Source organism: Pithys albifrons, chromosome 6, assembly GCF_047495875.1.
Source record: "Pithys albifrons albifrons isolate INPA30051 chromosome 6, PitAlb_v1, whole genome shotgun sequence".
NCBI lineage: Eukaryota > Metazoa > Chordata > Aves > Passeriformes > Thamnophilidae > Pithys > Pithys albifrons.
The window spans coordinates 37,476,134-37,495,601 of record NC_092463.1 but is presented as its reverse complement, the minus strand read 5'-3'; the positions used below and the strand labels follow the sequence as shown (position 1 = coordinate 37,495,601).

At 41.1% G+C, this 19,468-nt stretch overlaps 1 protein-coding gene across 4 annotated transcripts; it reads right to left on the bottom strand.

The window, feature by feature from the left end:
• Positions 1-1,619: 1,619 nt before the first annotated feature.
• Positions 1,620-18,932, bottom strand: DNAL1 (dynein axonemal light chain 1). Of its 4 annotated transcripts, none has more exons than XM_071558288.1 (8): positions 18,494-18,932; positions 15,216-15,254; positions 12,735-12,844; positions 12,001-12,056; positions 9,180-9,235; positions 7,831-7,957; positions 7,276-7,419; positions 1,620-5,623 (listed from the first exon to the last, which is right to left on the bottom strand). In XM_071558288.1, the coding sequence occupies exons 1-8, from the start codon at positions 18,740-18,742 to the stop codon at positions 5,568-5,570; spliced, it is 837 nt and encodes a 278-aa protein (XP_071414389.1). In that variant the 5' UTR covers positions 18,743-18,932; the 3' UTR covers positions 1,620-5,567. The 4 variants fall into 4 exon arrangements, with proteins under 4 accessions (XP_071414389.1, XP_071414390.1, XP_071414391.1 ...); XM_071558289.1 differs by having other exon boundaries at positions 7,276-7,416; XM_071558290.1 differs by having other exon boundaries at positions 7,276-7,365.
• Between the last annotated feature and the right edge of the window lie 536 nt (positions 18,933-19,468).

Sequence of the window (19,468 nt, the reverse complement as noted above, 5' to 3'; positions counted from 1 at the left end):
CTCGAGGCTGTTTCTCAGTGTAAACTGCCCCCCAGCCACCTGCCAGCGATGTGCTTTGTGTCTTACAGCCAAGAACAGGGCAGATGGGCTCCTTCACACAGGTGTTGATGGGGTGTCTGTCCCACCCAAAGCCGAGCACCCTCCCAGAAAACCAGAAACAACTTTGAAGTGTGTGAGAGATTGGTGGGGAACAGTTCTGGGTCCACTGTGCTGTAAATAAGGTCAGTGGGACTCTGACACTGCCTGAAACAAGTACCAAGGCAGTGGGCAGAGCAAAGGCATTGTGGAGTAACTTGGTACCTGAGGGGCCTGTGTCACATGTGAATTCCTGGATGGCTTTGATTGTAAATCATCCTGTGCATTTTTCAATGGTAGAGTTTAAAAACAGTTTTACTAAATACTGCCTTCAAGGCCCTTGTCTGTTACCTGAATCTAAGGGGGGTTTTAAATCTCTTTTGTTACACAGCACTGATTTTTGTTCCCTCTGGCAGTAGCTGGATCTCTTGCTGAGGATTTTAAATATCCATATGCTTCCATCTATCCTCAAAACATCTTCCTTCTGTTTTGGTACTTAATATTTAAGCTACATAGGTGTTTCTCATGGACATGACACCTTTCAAAGCTGCCAATGTGTCGTTGCACAAAGCAGATGGCAGGAACATGTATCGGTGCCTGACCGGCCTCCTGCAAGATTGCCGTGAGAATCTAAGGCAGCACACAGCCTTTATTTTTGGCTGCTATTTTTGGCTTATTTAATTTATGCTGAAGTTTTCATTTCAGTATTCTTGGCAAAACTGGCAGGAGAAAGACAGCCCAAGACATGAAAACCCTAATTTTTTCAGCTCACTGTTGGAGTCCTTACTTTAGTTTAGTTCTGTACATATGGCTGTTGATGAGCAATATAATGTTTGGTAACGTAAGTGGTATTTTGTTTGGTATGTCAAAGAAACAGGGAACACAGAAGTCTGCACTTCAGATAATAGATCAGGACTTTAAGGCTTTAAATAATGTGTTTGCCTCTCTGTCAAAGGCAGCTGGCAAAAGCGCTGTACTTTGTACTAGAACGGTGAAGCCATGCAAACAAACTTTGAACAATCAAAAAAGTCACAAGTTTGGGGCATTTTGGTTTCCATCTTTTTTTAACTGGTGGATCTAAGCCCAAGCTTCTGGAAGTTATTTCCATTACTGAAAGAGACCTTTAAAATCATTTTAGTGTTTAGTAAGCTTTGCATTACCCGTACTGTGAGGAATTCTCCTATGTTTTTTAAATAGCATTACAGCCATCACTGCAGGATGCTGCTCTCGCCATTACTGAGACTGACTGTGGAGGGCTGTGGTGTAGAAAGCATTTTTTTATATCAGTTTTGAAATCACATTTCTGTGACAGTCTACTGAACACTAAAGTTCCTATTAGAGAAGTTTATGAATCAGTCTTATCTGGGTTTAAGGAAAGTGATAGTATATTGCTATTGACAGAATTTAAATTCAAAGGGAATTAGTAATTTTGTACTGAAGAAAGACTAGCCAGTTCTTTAACTTACTTGGATTTTCTTTTTCCCCATATAGCCGTAGTAGATTTTTCTCTTAGGATCTAAGAACAAATTCTGACAACCAGTATCTTAAAAGATTGAAAAATATTTATGTATCAGATGACAACAATCACAATATATCAGCATTTTTAAAGTCTTAAGTTATTTTCTATTCTAAAACAGAGAGGCAATAAGGAACAGCATTTACATGCTATCATACTATAAATACATTGCTCCCAGAGCAACTAGGAAAGTAATGAGAACAAAATTAATTTCTGAACTCTCCACAAGCTGAATTATTTCATTACACAACAGCCAAAGATGTTTGTATAAAATAAGGTTATATTATTTTCAAACAAGTTTCACAGAGTAACATTTATAAACATAGGCCTAAATAACTTAAACACAGCAAATTTAACAGCTTTTCATGCTACGAAATTATTTATACAAAGGATAACCAAAGGGGATGTTAAAAGTGCTCTCTTGCTTGAAGATTTTTCTAGATGAGCCTACTTCTAGTGTAGCCTGAGTCATCTGGTGGTTCTCAGGTCTCTTCTCTCATTTTTCCAGCAGTTCTCAATAATCACTGCATACATCAGCTCTCTGAAGACAGGTCAGCTTGCCAACAAGCAAGCAAAGAGCCCTAGCTATGTCCTACTACTAATTTAATTCTAGGATATTTCTCTAAGGAGTAAAGTGGATGCTACTCCTCTGTAACTTCACGGGAAGAGCAGAATTCCACATGGCTTGCATGTTTTACATGGGTGCTTTTTTCATCCATGAATAATAATGTGCTTGCTGCTTCCTTGGATGTGGTGTGATAGGGAAGAAAGAGCACAGTGTACCAATGACAGCCGGGCCTCCCAGCATGTCCCTGGGGTGTCCCTCTGGGCACGCAGGCCCAGTGTCGCTGGCACCTCGTACGTGACACCCTGTGGCACCCGCAATATGCAAACCTGCTGCTCTAATTCTAGCCCCTCTGTATGTCTGCCACCACATCCAGTGCATAATTTTAAAGTGCAAATTTAAAAATTCAGGGAAATTTTACTTATTTTGGAGGGGGAAAGTTTGTTGGGGGGTTTGATTTGCTCTTGAGAGTAATCATGACTCACTAGGCAAAGAAAGGTTAAGCTGAAGCTTCCACCCAGCTTCAAGATGAAGCATCCCCTGACAAACAAGAGCCACAGCTTATTCTTTTCTTACTGTATTGTTTCACCGAGACTGACACATAGTTTTTATGAGGAGAGTTTTCAATTATATGCTAATTTATCACAGTGTGAAGGATAAAAGGTGAGGAAAATCTTGTGTCTCATGCTGCTGTTATAATTGTGTTGAGACTGGATGCTCCATTCCTTCAGTAATTATTGTTTTCTTTTTTGATGGTCTTTATAATGCAGCTCCCATAAAATCACTAGAGAATTTGTGCTTTTAAATCTGTGGAAGGAGCCAGTGACAGTGAGCCACACAATACATCCAGCTCTACCACCATCTACAATAGTTCTTGGACTGATTCCCATAGGTGTAGCCTCTAGTGGTCACTTAAAAGAGCCAGGAACTGCTCCTATCCCTCACAGCTCGCCAATGGAGCTGTATTTCATTTCAATTAACTAAGTTGTGTTCTGCTCTCAGAATGTCCCAAAATAGCCAAAGTGTAGAGTATTTGCTGTATCTAACATGACCTTCAGAAATGTGCAGACTTGGGCCGTATTTAGACATTAAAAGATCAACCAGACCAGAGGGTTACTTGGCATTGGACCATGCTCATTGCTTCCTTTCTCCTGCCGCATCTCATGTGAGGAGCTAACCCAGCCACACACACCACACTTGCACATGTTGTGCTACGAGAGACCAGGTTCAACCACTTTTCTTTGTGACCAAGCACTAGGACAAGAGCACCAATGTGGCCTATTCTGAAAATATCTCCAAACACTGAGGTGAATTTGGCATTTGTTTGTTGGAGGCATTCAGAAGGCAAGTTTTGTGTCACTCAAGCTCTGGCTCACAGTAGCTACACTTTCCCACACTTCAGTTACAGTTGTCAAGGGCACAGCCAATCCCCTGTGGGCCCCCAGCAGATGGGGTGAGCAGGGCCTGTGTGTGCCACAGACTCAGTGCTGCCAAAGCACATCCCCTTTGCCAAGAGTGGTTGGGTACCAGTGAGCTGAGAGGCTCAGCTCCTGAAGGCACCTGCCTGGAATGGCTGTTGGCTACAGGCACTCTCTCCCATGGTGCTTCTTGGTCAATGGTGCCTTTACTAACGATAAAGCAAGGAGAATACTTCTAAAAGAAATAACATCCAAATATGAAATTCTCTGTAAGCCAAATCCAGGGAACTAGTTTACTAAGGAACTAGTTTCTGGTCAAGAGAACAGCTGCCTGGAAAGAGCTTGTGTTGCACGAAGAATGTCCACACTTTTTGCCATTGTGCTCTTTGCCTTCTTTTTAGTAACAGATCTAAATCAAACTCAAAGCTCATCAGCGGTTCCCAATTTAAACTGGAATGCTTTAGAATTCCCCTAACAATCACAGATTAAGTAGCAACATATTGAAACTAAACTGTGATTGTCTTGTAATTGTCTACTTCACAGTGCACTTTGAAATTGATTGTATCTTCTACTACAATTATAGCTGGAGCTTGGTATCAGTACCACTGTTGCCCGAGCCAGTTCTACCTTTTTAACTCTAACCATGACTTCCAAGATTTCAACTCCTGCCACACCTTCACAAACAAAACAATTAAGAGTGATGTTCTGCCTCCATCCCTTCTATGCCTGGGCTGGAACCAGCAGGTGCACTTGTCACCACTTGAATTTAAACACAGGTGGTACCAAAAATTAGAAGAAAAGCTTGTTAAAAAAAAACAAAACAAAAAGGAGCTGCAGAAAAATCTACTCAGGTGACTTGATCTATTCTTCAAAGAGAATAATTAAAGCCACACTACTGGCACCCCACAGTGCAATCAGGTATGTCTTCACCATTGTTTAATACTTTTCACTAGAACTTTACTAGAACTGGTTACCCTGCAATACAGCACATTTAGTACCTCTTCAATACTTTTTCCCTCAATGTCTATTTTCCATCTCACCTCACCTTCCCCACTAACTACATACACTTTCTCTCACTGCTTACACCTGTGCTCTCATGAAAAATGAGTATCCCCAAGGCCAAAACTTTCTGTCCTCAAGCCCAGGTCTTCTGTTTTGTTTCTCTATTAGTATCAGCCTACATAGTTACAGGAAGATTCCAGAGCTGAGAAGGATTATGTCCACCAGTGGCCCAGTCCAAAACCAGGACCCAGCTGTAGGCTAATAGGCCACATATTCCAATCTAAAGTCATTTCTTAGTTAGAGACAAAAAAAAAAGCTAGCAGGTATTTTAATCTCACTGAAACCATGCAAAGAATTCCCATTGCCACTTAAAAATAAATAAATATATAAGTTATACATGGCCTCCTAAGCAATGCATTTGAGTTCCAATGTGAGAAGCCCATTTCAAAACTTAAGGCCAGGAACAAATGATCATCAGATCAATACCTTTTTTGTGCGTTTGGCATAACATTTCAGGGAATAGCAAGGCAAACTTGCACATTAAAAATATTGAGGGAGTCCTACAACAAAATTAAATACAACAAAGCTTGTAAGGTGTCTCTAAATCACAACATTGTTCTTTTGGTGTCAGTGCTTCCAATTAAATGTTGGCCAGCTGCACCTAACAAGCTAAAATAGTTCTCTTATAAGCCAAGAGTGAACAAGCACCATCAAGTAGGAATTAAAAATAGCTATATATTAGTTTAGGTAAAGATTTCTTGCTAGCCAACCAGAAGATAAACTCAGCTCCACTAGTCTCTGCAGATGGTGTCATAAGCTTGACAAAATCAGTGTGACCAATTTTTGATAACTATTTGGTGAGAGACTCTGGAGATAAGCTCGTCTTTTAAAAACTGCCCAAAGATTTTCTTCAAATATTTTATATAAAAGTTCTCTGTGCCAAGCTATTTGGAGTCACTTAAATAATTAAATACCACAAAAGAAAGTGTCATCAGTTTGCTTCTTCTGCTCCTTCTTCTTCTTCTTCTTCTTTAACAACTAGAGTACCTAAGAGAAGGGGGGAAAAAAAAAAAGAGAAAAAATCTGCAAAGATTTACAAACAAATTATTCAGAGAAAGACATAGTTAAAGCTGATTTACCTGAAAGCTAATCTGGCCTGTTAGAAAGAGTCAAGAGTTGTTTTACTTTCTGCCTGTTTCTAACTGACACAAACTTCTGCATATCTGAACTGGTCTTAACCATCGCCCTTCAACCAACGAGCTCTTCTGTTGGATCTATTTCCAGCTTCTTGGGTAACAGGGAATAAAAAGGTACCAAAGCAGGATCTGCAAAGATCAGCCTCAAGCAGTCTTTGGGAGACAATTCAACTGCTAACAACCAACCAGCACATCATCCTTCTCTTATGAGACCCCTCCTTTGTCATATTTCCATGACACAGATGAGCAAGTTTTGGTATAGTTAGTAAATCTCACCTTAAACTACCAAGGTTACTTTTTGCCTGTAAAAATATGTGCCCTGTTTCATTTCTTGTTTCTGTCTCAAAATGTTTCCTACTACAACAGCAAATGGACTACTGCAGGCCATCCTTCCTAGCAGTGCAATTCTCAGGCTTCCACTTCCTAATCATTTTTTTTACTGCAGTTTATTTAGTTTTAGATAGAATGTGGTAATAGATTTCCCACCTATTGCTCCCTGTAATTAAGCTGTCTCCTCTTGTTGACATCCCTACACTCTTCCCTTCCCTGCTGCTACTCTGTTAGTGTTACCAGTCCTGCTCTCCTCTTCAGTGCCTTAGTAAATGGGATAATAGCAAACAGCTAACATCTCCATTAACAGAAATTAGCATATTGAAAAATATATTTTTAAATTATCTAATTTTTAGTCACTAATCAGGGCATGGTTATTAAATAGGAGAGGACGGCTCACAAATTACAGAGTCACAGAATATGCCGAGTTGGAAGGGACCCACAAGGATCGAGTCCGACTCCTGGCTCTGCACAGACCATCCTCAAGAGTCACACCATGTGCCTGAGAGTATCATCCAAATGGTTCTTGAACTCAGACAGGCTTGGTGTTGGGACCACTTCGCTCAGGACCCTGTTCCAGCATCCAACCACTCTCTGGGTGAAGGACCTTTTTCTAATACCCAACCTAAACCTCCCGATACAACTTCAGGCCATTCCCTCAGGTTCTGTCACTGGTCACCATCAAGAAGAGATCAGTGTGATGGAGGAGGATATTCAGGCATTTAGAAAACTTGCATGAAATTTTGAAAACAGAGCATATCCCTGTCCATCCCCACTGCCTCATGTCACCTCTTTCGTTGGGAAAACTGTAAATCAAATTTGCTGGGAAAACTGTAATTCAACTTGGCAGATGAAAGCCTTGTTACTTAGTGCAAAATCTTTCAGTGCCCTATTAGTTATATTATGCTAAAACTACTTGGGTAACTACAGAGCAATGCCCAGCTGCAGGTTGCAAGACCACTTAGATTTAACACTCCAAAATCCATCAAACACTCTCAGACAATTCTGCAGCCAGGATCTGAGTAACTACTTCTGAATAACTCCAAAGAGAGGAGGGAGGACTGTTAATTTCACAGGCACACAAATGAATCTCTGAGTTATGATTCATTTCCCTGTGATTGTCTTTATATTGGGCTGTTAACTCCCACCAATTGCCTCACGCCCCAAACTCACCATCCAGCTTTTTCAGCTTGGGCACCCTTTTGGTGGCTTCTTCAATCCAACTGTTCTGATCAGAGGCGTATTTCTCTTGTAGTGGATTGCCTACAAACACCAGATCCTCTAGTAATGGCAGCTCTGCCAGTCTCACAAACTCTGCTGCAACCACAAAGGTGAAAACACCAACCAGATTGTGGAACATGGGACGTACAGCTGCACCACACATTCCTCTCAAACTCAAACATAAAGAGCATGGGATACAGCAGGAGAGGGATTGCTTGGGCTCTAACTGGTATCAGGTTAAAGAACAGGTACACATTTTAAAAGAGGTCCAAGAAGATGATTCAAAGCAAACTTCATTGGACTTTGGAAATTAAATTGGAAATTAAATTCAACATTCTAATTTTACTCTCTTGCATGAGTGGATATTTAGAGATTCTGTACATGTCTGCAGGCTTGTCAGTTGGACTCAAAGCCTCATAAGACACAGCACTATTTTTCACTTGGTGACTTGAGTCATGCATTCACCATACTACAGGAGAAATTACAGAGGAGAGATGTGTAGCTTACCCCATTCTTTCACCAAATTATTTGACATATAAAGAACCTTCAGCTTCCTCATTACACGGATGCCCCTCAGTTTCTCAATTAAGTTGTATGAGATCCACAGCTCCTCTAAAGAATCAGCAACTGCCTCCTGGAAAACAACAGGAGCATTCAGGTAAACAGAAGTACCTCTTCCTTATTCTTCAGATTCTTTCTTCACCCCATACAGGTTACTATGGTATATTGGTCCTCATTTAATTTTAAGCAGGTCCCTAAATTTATATGACAAATGCTCATGGGAATTAAAAGCAAAATAATCAATGCAAATATATGTAAGGAGGACAGAAATTGCAATATTAGAATAAAACAAGAAATAGCTGGATGGGGGAGTCGTTCCTAAGGCATAGGGGCAGAGGAGACAAATTTTGCTGCTTGTACACTGCATGCATACATGAAGTGAATGCAATTCAAAAACTGCTTTGGAAGGGAGATTACACAGTATAAGAGGATTATTTATTCGGGTACATATATGTCTGTACCTGTTGGCCAAAAATTGCTGTCATAATTCTCTCAAAAGAGAGGGTTTTTTTAGATCAGTCATTGCCAACTTTGCATTTCACACTTGAGAGACACTGGCATCTCTGAAGGTAGGAACAGCTTTGAAGAGAAACATTCTGCAGCAGAAACACACAGTATCTCTCAAGAAAGAAAATAATCTATATATTCAATTCATTAAAAAAGTGTTAATTGAAACAAAAGTTCTTCTGCCCTGAATTCAAATCTAATAAAATTGATCCAATTTTTTCCTCAACAAATTTTTCCCTACTTGGTAGACTCAGTCCTACCACCACCTTCTCTAAAGCCCCAGGAGCCAGTCAGCACAAAAGGGACAGACACTCAGGAAGTGTGTGTTCACAGAACTGCCAATATTTGCAGTAAAGAATACCCTAAGTATCTTCAGGTAGAAAATTCTGCATGCAAAAAGTTTGTAGGAATTACATTAATGTAAAGTCAGGGGAATTTAAATGGCTTTACAAATGGGAGGCAGTTTTCAAATAAAAGTTCTGCTCATCTTTACCAAAGACAAGAAAATCTCTCTTTCTAAAATTCTTCTTAGTAGTAAATTAGTGTGAATTTTCAAACAAAAAGAGAATTTAAATAAAAAGTGAAAGATTATCCAAAAATTCAGAAGCAATGTGTAATAAGAGGGTGAACAGATCATAGCAAAAGTAGAAAATAAAAGGTTGGCAGTAACCTTTTATTAAACTAATTGTATTAAATTCAGCAAACTTGTCTGAAGACGGGGGAATCACGCCACATTCTAGACAGCATTCCATTTTGTTAGTGAAGAATTGAAACTAAGAAGCACATACCAGTCCATTCAAGTTCTTTATGTTATTTCTCCCCAATGACAGAATCCTCAAATTTTCTGTAACAGATTAAAAAAGTCTTGTTAATAAACAGGGGGTTTTAAAAAGTGAGAAGATGCTGTAAGTCGGGTAAAACATCATATTCTACTTAGAAACTGCACCCTAAACAGTCTGTCCTAAGAAAGAATGACCCAACAGAAACAAAACCTCCTGACCTACACAGATCAGCAGGAATGGATGTTCAGAAATACGCCTGTTAATAAAAAGCTGCTCATGTGTAGGTTACCTGGATGAAATTCAGTCCAGATAAATACTGAATAAAAATTACTATTTCACCTTGCACCTGAACTCTAACTGCTGACTTACTTGTCTTGATCTCACATAATTCACATTCCTTCTTTTCCAGGCAAAAGTTGTTCTGATCTTATTTTAAGGCACCAGATTTGGTTTCCATACTAGAGGCAGCACAGAAAGCTGCCTCACAGGTGTATGATGAGAGACATTTCAATGTCAAGCAGGCAGCTCCTTTCCAAGTGAGCTGTTCATGCTGGGATTTAGTATAATACTAGAGTACCTCAAAGTTATCACTAACTAGCATGTCTTTGATAACTCATTTTAATTTCTCCCACAAACTTTCTTGTAGCTGTAAACAAGCAAACTGAGTTGCAGCATGTGGTTACATTAGGTTTGGGTGTATACCTTTCACAAATGTTTTAACATTTCTTAATTGCATTAAGAATTAAATACTTACTATTCTTGTTTTGCTATTGTATGAATAATGATTGAAAATACAGCAATTAATGGCAAGACCAGTGCAAGTTCCAGCCAAGTCGCCACAGACACTCCCCAGACAGCACATGTAGCATTTAGAGATTGCTACAGATGAAGATTCAATGCTGATCTAGAACAGTTGTATGTTGTGTTGCAAGAAATGCAGGGATGAAACCACATCCACTAAAACCACACCTGGCAAACATTCTAAAACAAGAAGATAAGTTTTCTTTAAAAAGCTGAGGTACAATGAGAATTCTCTCAACAACTTAATATATGACCATGCTCAAAAAACAAAGAATCATAACCAGTAAGTCTAAAATTTTGTGTTTAAACTAAGTCTAAACCACTTTATGCCTGCTATAGCTAATACTCTCCAGAATATCCCCAAGGATCCCCATCCATGGGGGAGAGTGCTGGGCCATGACTTTTGATCTAGACAGATATTCTCTCTGTAGCTCACATTGACAAATTACAAATTTGCCCTAGCTTTTGAAATCTGTAAGAAATGAAGGAACACTTGCAAATACCAAAATGACAGATTGCTTACAAAGCCATGCCTTGAAATTGTTTCCAGCTGCCATTACTGTTTTTATGACTCTTGTTCTGAGATACTAGATTTTAAAGGAAGAAAGACCTCCCTCATGAAACATTTGCACTCTCTAAAACACAAATCTAACACTTGTTGCTGTCATCTAAACTCTATTCCTCATGTACAGATAGAGGGGTGCAATCCTTTACACAGAATTATCTACTTGACATAACTACCATATCAGGTATGTACATTATAATAATATTTTGTTTGAAAAGTGTAGATACTTAAAAGTTTTCTCAGCTTCCTCTCTGAAATAAGCAAAAGCAAGTATGTAATAATTAGTGCCCTGTTTATCTTAGCTATAGGTGCTGCTTTCCCTCTCTTTCACAGAAGCCAACAGACAGTGAATTCCTCATTTGCTGTATCGTTAAGAGACAGAAGCCATAGGCTTTAGGATCAAATATTTGGGACAGACTGGATGCTCTAAATCCACATTTTATTAATATAAATATTTAAGATGCTTTAAAGGCTTTTAATGTTTTATCCCACTTAAAAATTTCATTGGTTTTATTTTTATGTGTAACTGCCTAATTATTTTCTCTAATGATAGTTACTCAAATTGAAGTATTACAGTACAGTCATGTGGAAAGACTGCTGGAATATTTTTTCCCTGATTAGTATTTGCAAATTTTTTTAAAGTCTGAGCATATTATGAAAAGAATTAAGTTCATAAAGCTCTTAGAGGGATCCGTTGGTGTGCAGCTGCAGAGGATGAGATTCCAGGTTCCTCATCTGTCCCCTGTTATTTTAATGGGAACAGAAAAGCCTGGAAGCTCCACGCCAAAACGTGCAGCTCTTTGCCAGCCTCATGCCAGAGTCAAAGTCTTGAGGACAGACCATTTAGACTTCTGTGCCAAAGTCAGTAGCCCAATGAGTTTCACAGAGAGATATCCAAGAAAGAAAAGTTCTACTTCTAGACAGGTGGCACATCCATTTATAAAGCATGAACAAAATGAAACGAAGTATAGCCAACCTTCTGCAAAGTGGAACGACATTTTTCCATCCCAGTTTACAACACTCTAACCTCACCTGGAGCAATAATGCAATTGTGGTGTTGTTGAACTACAGACTATGCCCACCATGAGTGTGGAACATGGCCATTACATCACACTGGAACTCATGAGGCATTGAACATCACAGCGAGGCCCACTGGAGGGTAGTGAAGTGCTTACTGAAGGGAATTGTTTTGGTTTTTTCTGAGAACTTGCACTGTGAGGTGGCTGTCAAGGCTAGTGCAGGGATACCTGTCTCAATACACCACCAGTACAATGCATGCTAACCATTCATTCTCTGGTAAGACTGGTAATTCTAATGGTCACTTGTACTCTTCTAAGAGGAAGGAACAAAAAAGAATAAGGATAGGTATAAATAAAGCTGGGCACATGTAACAAATGATGATGTATATCCTAACCAAACACCTAGAAAATGAACATAATGGCTGGCTGGCTTGTCACTTACTGAGGTTGGTCAGGTTGGCGATTCTGTCAATGCAGTTTGTAGACAGCGACAGTTTCCTTTAAAAGCAAGAATAATCAATTCACAGTACATATAGGATCACTGTATGGCAAGAAATCCATGTCAAACACCACTGCATTAGAAACAATTGTCTGTTCTTCTCTCATTAGATGGTGAACTGACTGTATGTGCAAACAGTCTCAAAATATCCCCAAACCATCAAGGCTTCTTCAGGTTTATTTTGCTTTTTGGAAATTGCCATGAGGTGCTTACATGACACACTGGATTATCATTTGATGCCTAGCCTTGTCAAATGCATAGATATTTATTTATGAATGGCTCTAATATCTTTCTGAAAGTCCTGCTTAAATCCCCCCCTCTCTTTTGGGGTTTTTTTTCATAAATTTTGGAGTAGGTCATAAAGGTGCCAGTTAGTTGACAGACTCCAAACACAGACCTGTAATTACATATAATTTTCCTGGGGACAAATATTAATACAGAGTCTACCCTGACATCTCCTGAGTTAAGTTGCAAGGTTCTTTGAATTAAAAAGAACAACCGTGTGTGGAAAGAGCTCAGCTGTAAAAAAAAAAAAAAAAAAAGAGGGAAAGCTGCTGCTTTGAAGGCCACACTCAAGCATAGTAAATACATATTTGCACAGTGGACAGCAGGAAAACTGAAAAACAAAAGACACAAAGAGAAAAGAATATTTGTATCTAATTTTTAATTGAACTTACTCGCAGTTAACAAGTGTGGAGAGAGATGCATCCATCTTCTCCACGGGAGGAATCTGACCATACAGTTTCACCTCTTTGGCCTCTGAAGCCTTCTGGCCATTTTTTTCTTCCTAAAGAACACAGAAGGTGAGGAAGAGGCTTACTGCTCAATGCAATCACCAAAAATTACTATACTAAAAATTACTACAAAAGCAATTACTATAGAAATTATTCCAATATGCTACTACAAGATATTACTGAAAAGAGAAAGCATTTTGAAAGCTGTTTTATCAAGATTCCTGGTGGTGTAGCATAAAAAGGGGAAGACTAGCTCATTTTCAGGACATCAAAAGAACATACACATTGCATATGCTTTTTTTAAAAGCTGTACCCCACCTGAGCAATTCAATTCCTGTGCCATAAAGAATGGAAAATAGATGGAGGTTTAAAACTCTGAATTAAGCTACTTCCATGGAGACTAACATACAGGAACATCAGCCTTGGCCAATCTGTACCAGAAGCAGAGTCTTAAAAGCTCTGCTAGAAAAATTTCTTTTCCACTTCACCCAGAGACCTCAAAACTCATGCCTAACTCACAACTGGATTTTCTGGGGGGGAAAACCTCAGCATAGATTCAGAGAGTTAAAAATCTAAAAGAAACATTATGATTAGACATCAAAAAGAATGGGGGAAGGTTTCACACTTCAGAGGATACAGTGGAAGATGAATTTCCTACTTACAACTTAGGCTGATAATTTTCTAAATTAATTACTTAGTAAAGCTCAGAGCCTTAGAAACATGACCATAACTTCAGCATCTGGGTTTATTAAAAAACATAGTCTATTAAATCTTTTAAAATTCTGAAGTGATGGCAATTATTGGCTAAACAGTTGGAACAAGTATCTATTTAGGGAGTAGCAGCAGTTTTGACAGCTGCCTCCCTGACAGCACAAAGGGAGCATTTTGTCAATTCATTCAGTGTTCAGTGGGAGGACTGGAGGTTCATTAACAAAGGAGAAATCTCAGGACTTTGAAAACAAGGACTCTTGTTTTCTCCCCCATTTTACACAGCTACTGAACAGAGAGAGAGCTGAGTGTGGCCTGGTTGATATGGCTACTTTGTAATGAAATTAACTGTATCCAGGTCTGTAAGAATCCCACAGCAGATCAGGTTGGGATAATGCTATTTTCCCTCTTACGAACCCAAAATACTTCAGGAAAATTAATTTAATAAAAAATTAGCATGTTGTCTTTTACATTTACTTATATTCTAGTTTCTGTCCAAGTTCAGTATGATAGTATTTTTACTCATAATTAGCAATTTAGCAGATAAGTATGCCAGATGTTTTGCTAGAATATGGCTATATGTATACAAACCAAGTCACTGTATGAACGTGAAGCTTTGTTTTCTTTCCTGAGAACACCTCTGTATCTATTTGCATTTATGCTCAGTTCGTAATCTATCAGTTTATACCATAAATAAAAATGCATTTTTCCTCAAAAACATGAAAGGGAAAGAGCTTCCAACACAGACTCTGGCTAGCAGTGAGCACCTGCAGGAAGGAAATTCATCCTGATTGCCGAGTACTTCTGGAAGAAAGGTCAGCTGCACCACCACAACATGCCATGGAGAAACCACAGGCAGGACAGACACACTTTTTAAGAACAGGTTACATGTTTGCTAAATTGAAGCTGCTTTGATTTAAAGTTGCTTTGATTTAGCTAATGTCAGCCTGGCTGTAGGGCATAGTAAACCCTTATGCCAAAGGAAAGGACAACATCCAGAAAAACATTAACGCAACACCAGATGCAGTTGTACAAGTCACATGGGACCCAGATTAGGAACAGCAAAAGGAAGATTTAGATAAACCCCCAATAACTTGAACAGAAAAGCAAATTCAGCACTTCATGCCTAACACTGATGGAAACACACTGGCACAGGCCTATTATCTCTAAGAGGCATGTGACAGAGGAGCACGTGGAAAATAAATCTTTAATAGGAAACCCAAAGCTGAGGTTGTGGAGGGCAGGAAGAGTGAGGGAGGAAAAGAAACTCAGACTGTGAGTTAAACTTTGCACAATATGAGGCACAACAGGCCAAAAGACATTTAGAAGTTTCACTGAATTCAGCTCAGTGAGAATTTCATACTTCTTTTTTCTGTGGGAAGGACTACATTCAGGTGAAGTGAAAAGGACATAATTAAAACATAAGACATCTCCAAGATCTTTAAATCCCTTTGCGTTCAGGCCAATGCATATGCAGCAGAATGAGGAAGGAGAGCAAAACAGACTCATCTGTACCAGTCATCAGTTTATCAAGAACATAGAGAAAATCCAACAGAATATATTACACAACAACATTTTACTTCATGAAACTTCTTAAAGCAGATGGTTCAAGCAAATGTACTTCGTACAATGTTTGAAAAACAAATTTAGCTGAATACAGTCAAACCCCATGCCATGGAGTACTGCAAAGCAGCCAGACACTGTTCTAGTACTTACCCATTTGGCTAGAGCTTCTTTGATAGTTGTTGCTTTTGCCTAAAAATGAAACAAATTTAAATGAATAGTCACCAAAAATTTGAATTGGCTTGTTCACTGCAAACCTATTTACTCTCCCTTCTCTCTCTCTCCCCATCCTGATTGTCCATCCCCTTCTACCACATTCTATATTGTCTTGCATCACTTCCCTCAGCTGAGTTGAAGAAGCTGGAACCCCTCAGTGTCCCTTAATTTTGTTTTCTGAGGTACTTGGCAGCATTTTCAGAAGAAAACAATGGGCTTAACCTCAGAATGTTACCTTCCTGATCTTACTCTCTGCTCCAGGGGACAGTGCTTGTTAGATCTGATGGTGAAATTCAGTTCAAAAACATTAGAAGCGACTGCACTGGAAACTGTGGCCTGATGCTCTTAAACCCTCACACTTTCTATTGTGCATCAGCAATTTCCTGTCTGAAAGCAAGTCTGTGAGCAGACAGAATGATACAGGCTCTTCATAGTTGCTGAGGAAAATGAGGTACATCTTGCCAAAACTGAAGAGTAATCTGGACTGTTTGTATTGGGTGTTTCTTTGCATTTGCTTTGCACCGAGTTACCTCATACAGTGTGAAAACATATTATTCAGTTTGGAAAAATCTGAGAGCTGTGGCACAAGGCTTTTTAGGGACTGACACACTGACCAACTTCCTGTTGTCACTAACTCCATTCTTCTGCCTCACATCAGAGTCTTATAAAACCACATGAAGATATCCAAAACAAGTAGTATATAAACATGTTTAATACTTCTCTAAACTTTAAACATATTCCAAGATGTCTTTTGGATTAAAAAGGTTTCAGAGACCAATCTTTCACAAACACTGATGAACGGCCTCCTTTCTACAAATACAGAACTCCAGTTTTGGTATCTCTGTTGCTTTTAAGTGTAGCACTACCACATGTGGATAAATGCAGTCTTTCAGGTAATTAGATCTTAAAAAACCCTCTACTGTAAAAGTTAAAACCAACAAACTACCTTCCACCCAAAATCTGACAAGCCACCACCTCAGTCACAGAGCCCTAGTGTTGGGTACTTTACTCTGGACCACTGGAAACACTGGTCCCAGAGTAAAAGACAACAGCTGAGGCAGCTGCACATAAAAAGCAGCCCCAGCCACTGAACATCCAGCAACCCCTTAAGACCCAGCAACACCAGGGAGCCTGAGCATGCACCTACAACGCCAACACACACCTCCAGTTACACATGTATCACTGGGCATCCACAGATGTTCCAGCTGCTTCTGCCCACTGACAGGCATTTGTTTCACTCTGCTCTATACCAACTGATAGCTAGCTCATGATCCCATGGGAGATGACACAACAAACTTGTGTCACAGCACCACCTCCTCAGTATCTGCTGCAGATAAACAGCTGTGTGACCTCCTCCTGTTCAGCAGACCACACCCCAAAGTTCCCATTCCAACAGCCTCATACAATCCAATTAACAGCTACCAGTGTGCCAGAAAAACAGCTGGCTTCCAGCTAATTGGGTTTTTTGGACAGAACTTCATTGCTGTTTTTGTAATTATAGCAATAAGTCAGTATGGCACTTGGGTACGTGATCTTGCTCACTCACGTTCAAGACAGAAATGGATTTACACGACCAGTCCCTGCTTCCGTTTCAAAGTCATGCCTAAAAACGGGTTGGACTTTAACACGAGTGATCCCTGTGAGCACAAGAAGCAGCTTCTTCCCTGACCTCTGCTGACTATCTTCTGCTGAGTTGGTGGAAACGTTAACATCAGAACAGTGGGTTATTTAGGGAACACACATCAGGGATTTCATTCTCTGATTTGTGGAAAGAAGACTCTATATCCAGTAAGGTTATAGAGAGGTACTTTTATTCCAGGCCCGGGTGCATGGGGGATAACTCCTTCAAAAACATGCACACCTGGTCGAGTTAACAACTGGTTTATATGCAAGTAAGTTATACATATTTATTATTTCTTCATGCATAAACATTATTTTCTTAGAGAAGGCAGGGTTATTATAATGAGTTTCAAGAACTGATTTCCATTTTCTCCACCTCATGCCACTCGTTCTTGTGCTTGCGCTTCTCCTCCTGGTAATTCAGGGCAGGGGTCTCTGGTGGTCTTTGGGGATGAAGTCAGCACTCTTCCTCCCGTGAACTTTTTACCTTTTGCTCAAAACTGCTTTAGACCAGATCTGTTGGCAACTGTAACTGGTCTAATCGGCGAATTTCTCTACTTATCTTGTTCTTTTGACATATCTTCTGATTTATCTTCGTTTCATAGGGTATCCTGTCTGTTTTAATTAGTCCAAGAGTCTCTGGGGCCTCTTGGTATGGCATCTTCAAGAACAGGTCTGTACCTTGTGATTTGGCTGGTGAAGGGACTGGAGCGTAAGTCCTATGGGGAGAGGCTGAGGGAGCTGGGCTTGTTTAGCCTGGAGAAGAGGAGGCTCAGGGGTGACCTCATCACTGTCTAGAACTACCTGAAGGGAAGTTATAGCCAGGTGGGGGCTGGTCTCTTCTCCCAGGCACTCAGCAATAGCACAAGGGGGCACGGGCTCAAGCTCTGCCAGGGGAAATTTAAGTTGGAGATCAGAAAAAAATTCTTTACAGAGAGAGTGCTCAGGCATTGGAATGGGCTGCCCAGAGAGGTGGTGGATTCACCATCCCTGGAGGTTTTTAAACTGAGATTGGCCGTGGCGCTGGGTGCCATGATCTGGTAAATGGACTGGAGTTGGACCAAGGGTTGGACTTGGTTATCTCAGAGGTCTTTTCCAGCCCAATCGATTCTATGATTCTATGATTTTTCCCCACATGCTATACAGTGATTTTTATAATAACTACTAAGCAAATTCTATGATAGGCATATCGATTAACAACATTATCAATTAACAAGCATAAGTCCCCCCCAATCACTCTGCGAGGAGGTGTGCTTGAAAGTTCCGTAGATAAATCAGAGCATCTTCTACCAAGCCAGGTTATCTGAGGGAAACCTCCCTCCCAACATCTTCTTTTCAGGGCTCATTGAATAATTTTCTACAGGGATTTAAAGAAATTGATCAATTGTCACCCTGAAAAGTCATCACCAACATGCAGCAGGCCGCGCAGCCCGGGCTCGGCGGCAGCCGTGCGGGAGCAGGCGCCGCTGCTCCCGCACGGCTACCGCCGAGCCCGGGCTGCGCGGCGGGGCCAGGCCCCGGAGGGGACACCGCTCACAGCCCCCCTCGGCAACCAGTCCCCTCGGCCCGTCCTGCCGCCCCGCCGCGGGACCCACCATGTCGCCGTTGCTACCGCGGACGCGCCGGTTGCTACGGACGCGGGAACGCCCCGGCCCGGAACTCGCCGCGTCGGGGGCGGTGCGGCCGCTGCGCTTTCTGGGCCGGGGGCGGGTCCGACCGCACAGCGCCCGACAGCATGGAATGTGGTCGGAGATGTGGCGTGGTGTCAAGGGATTGCTATGGCCAGCTCTGGGCTCCTCAGGTCCCGGAGAAGGGTGACTGAGTTGATTTGGGGTGTGGGGCATCTCTGTTATGAGGAGAGACTGTGGGACCTGAGGCTGAATAGGCTAGAGAAGACTGAGAGGGTTCTCATCAATAGCAGGTAATATCTCAAAGGTGAGGGGCGGTCCCGTGGTGTAAAGGAGAGCACTCTGGGCTCTGAATCCCAAGGACCTGAGTTCGAGTCTCAGTGGGGACCATCTCCTGGCAGTTAAATACCTCTCTGCCATCCCATCCCCTCAGATCTCGGATGCTCAGCAGGGTCAGCCCCGGTTAGTACCGGGTGCTGTGACAGTCCCGAGGACTTCACTGTCACTGTCCAAGCTCGCTCGGCCATGGCAAATGGACGTCAGGACTTAAACAGTGAGGCCAGTTCTGCCCACGCTGAGCCTCACCTAAAAAATCCACTGCGCAGGCTGGAGGGCACACCCACGTGGGGAGAACCCTGCCCAAATCTGCGTTTGAGAAGCCTGGCCAAACATACATATATCTCAAAGATGAGTTTCAATAGAATGGTGCCCAGTGACAGAGAGTGGGGAGCAATGGCCATAAACTGAAACTGAAGAAGTTCCACCTCAACACGAGGAAGGAACACTGAGGGTGGCAAAGCTCTGGAAGGCTGCCCAGGGAGGCCGTGGAGTCACCCTCTCTGGAGACATTCTTGTGTATCCCACACCAGGTGACCCTGCCTTGAACCAATATAAATACCGTGGCTTTAACTAAGGCCATAATCAGGCACTCAATTTCATGTA

Excerpts from the sequence above, each read along its gene's own strand:
- DNAL1 (XM_071558288.1), bottom strand. The coding sequence starts at position 18,742 with ATGCCCCACACCCCAAATCAACTCAGTCACCCTTCTCCGGGACCTGAG. Across the intron at positions 15,255-18,493 it reads GCGGTAGCAACGGCGACATG|GCAAAAGCAACAACTATCAA; the intron begins GTGGGTCCCGCG and ends TTTCATTTTTAG. Across the intron at positions 12,845-15,215 it reads AAGAAGCTCTAGCCAAATGG|GAAGAAAAAAATGGCCAGAA; the intron begins GTAAGTACTAGA and ends TGTGTTCTTTAG.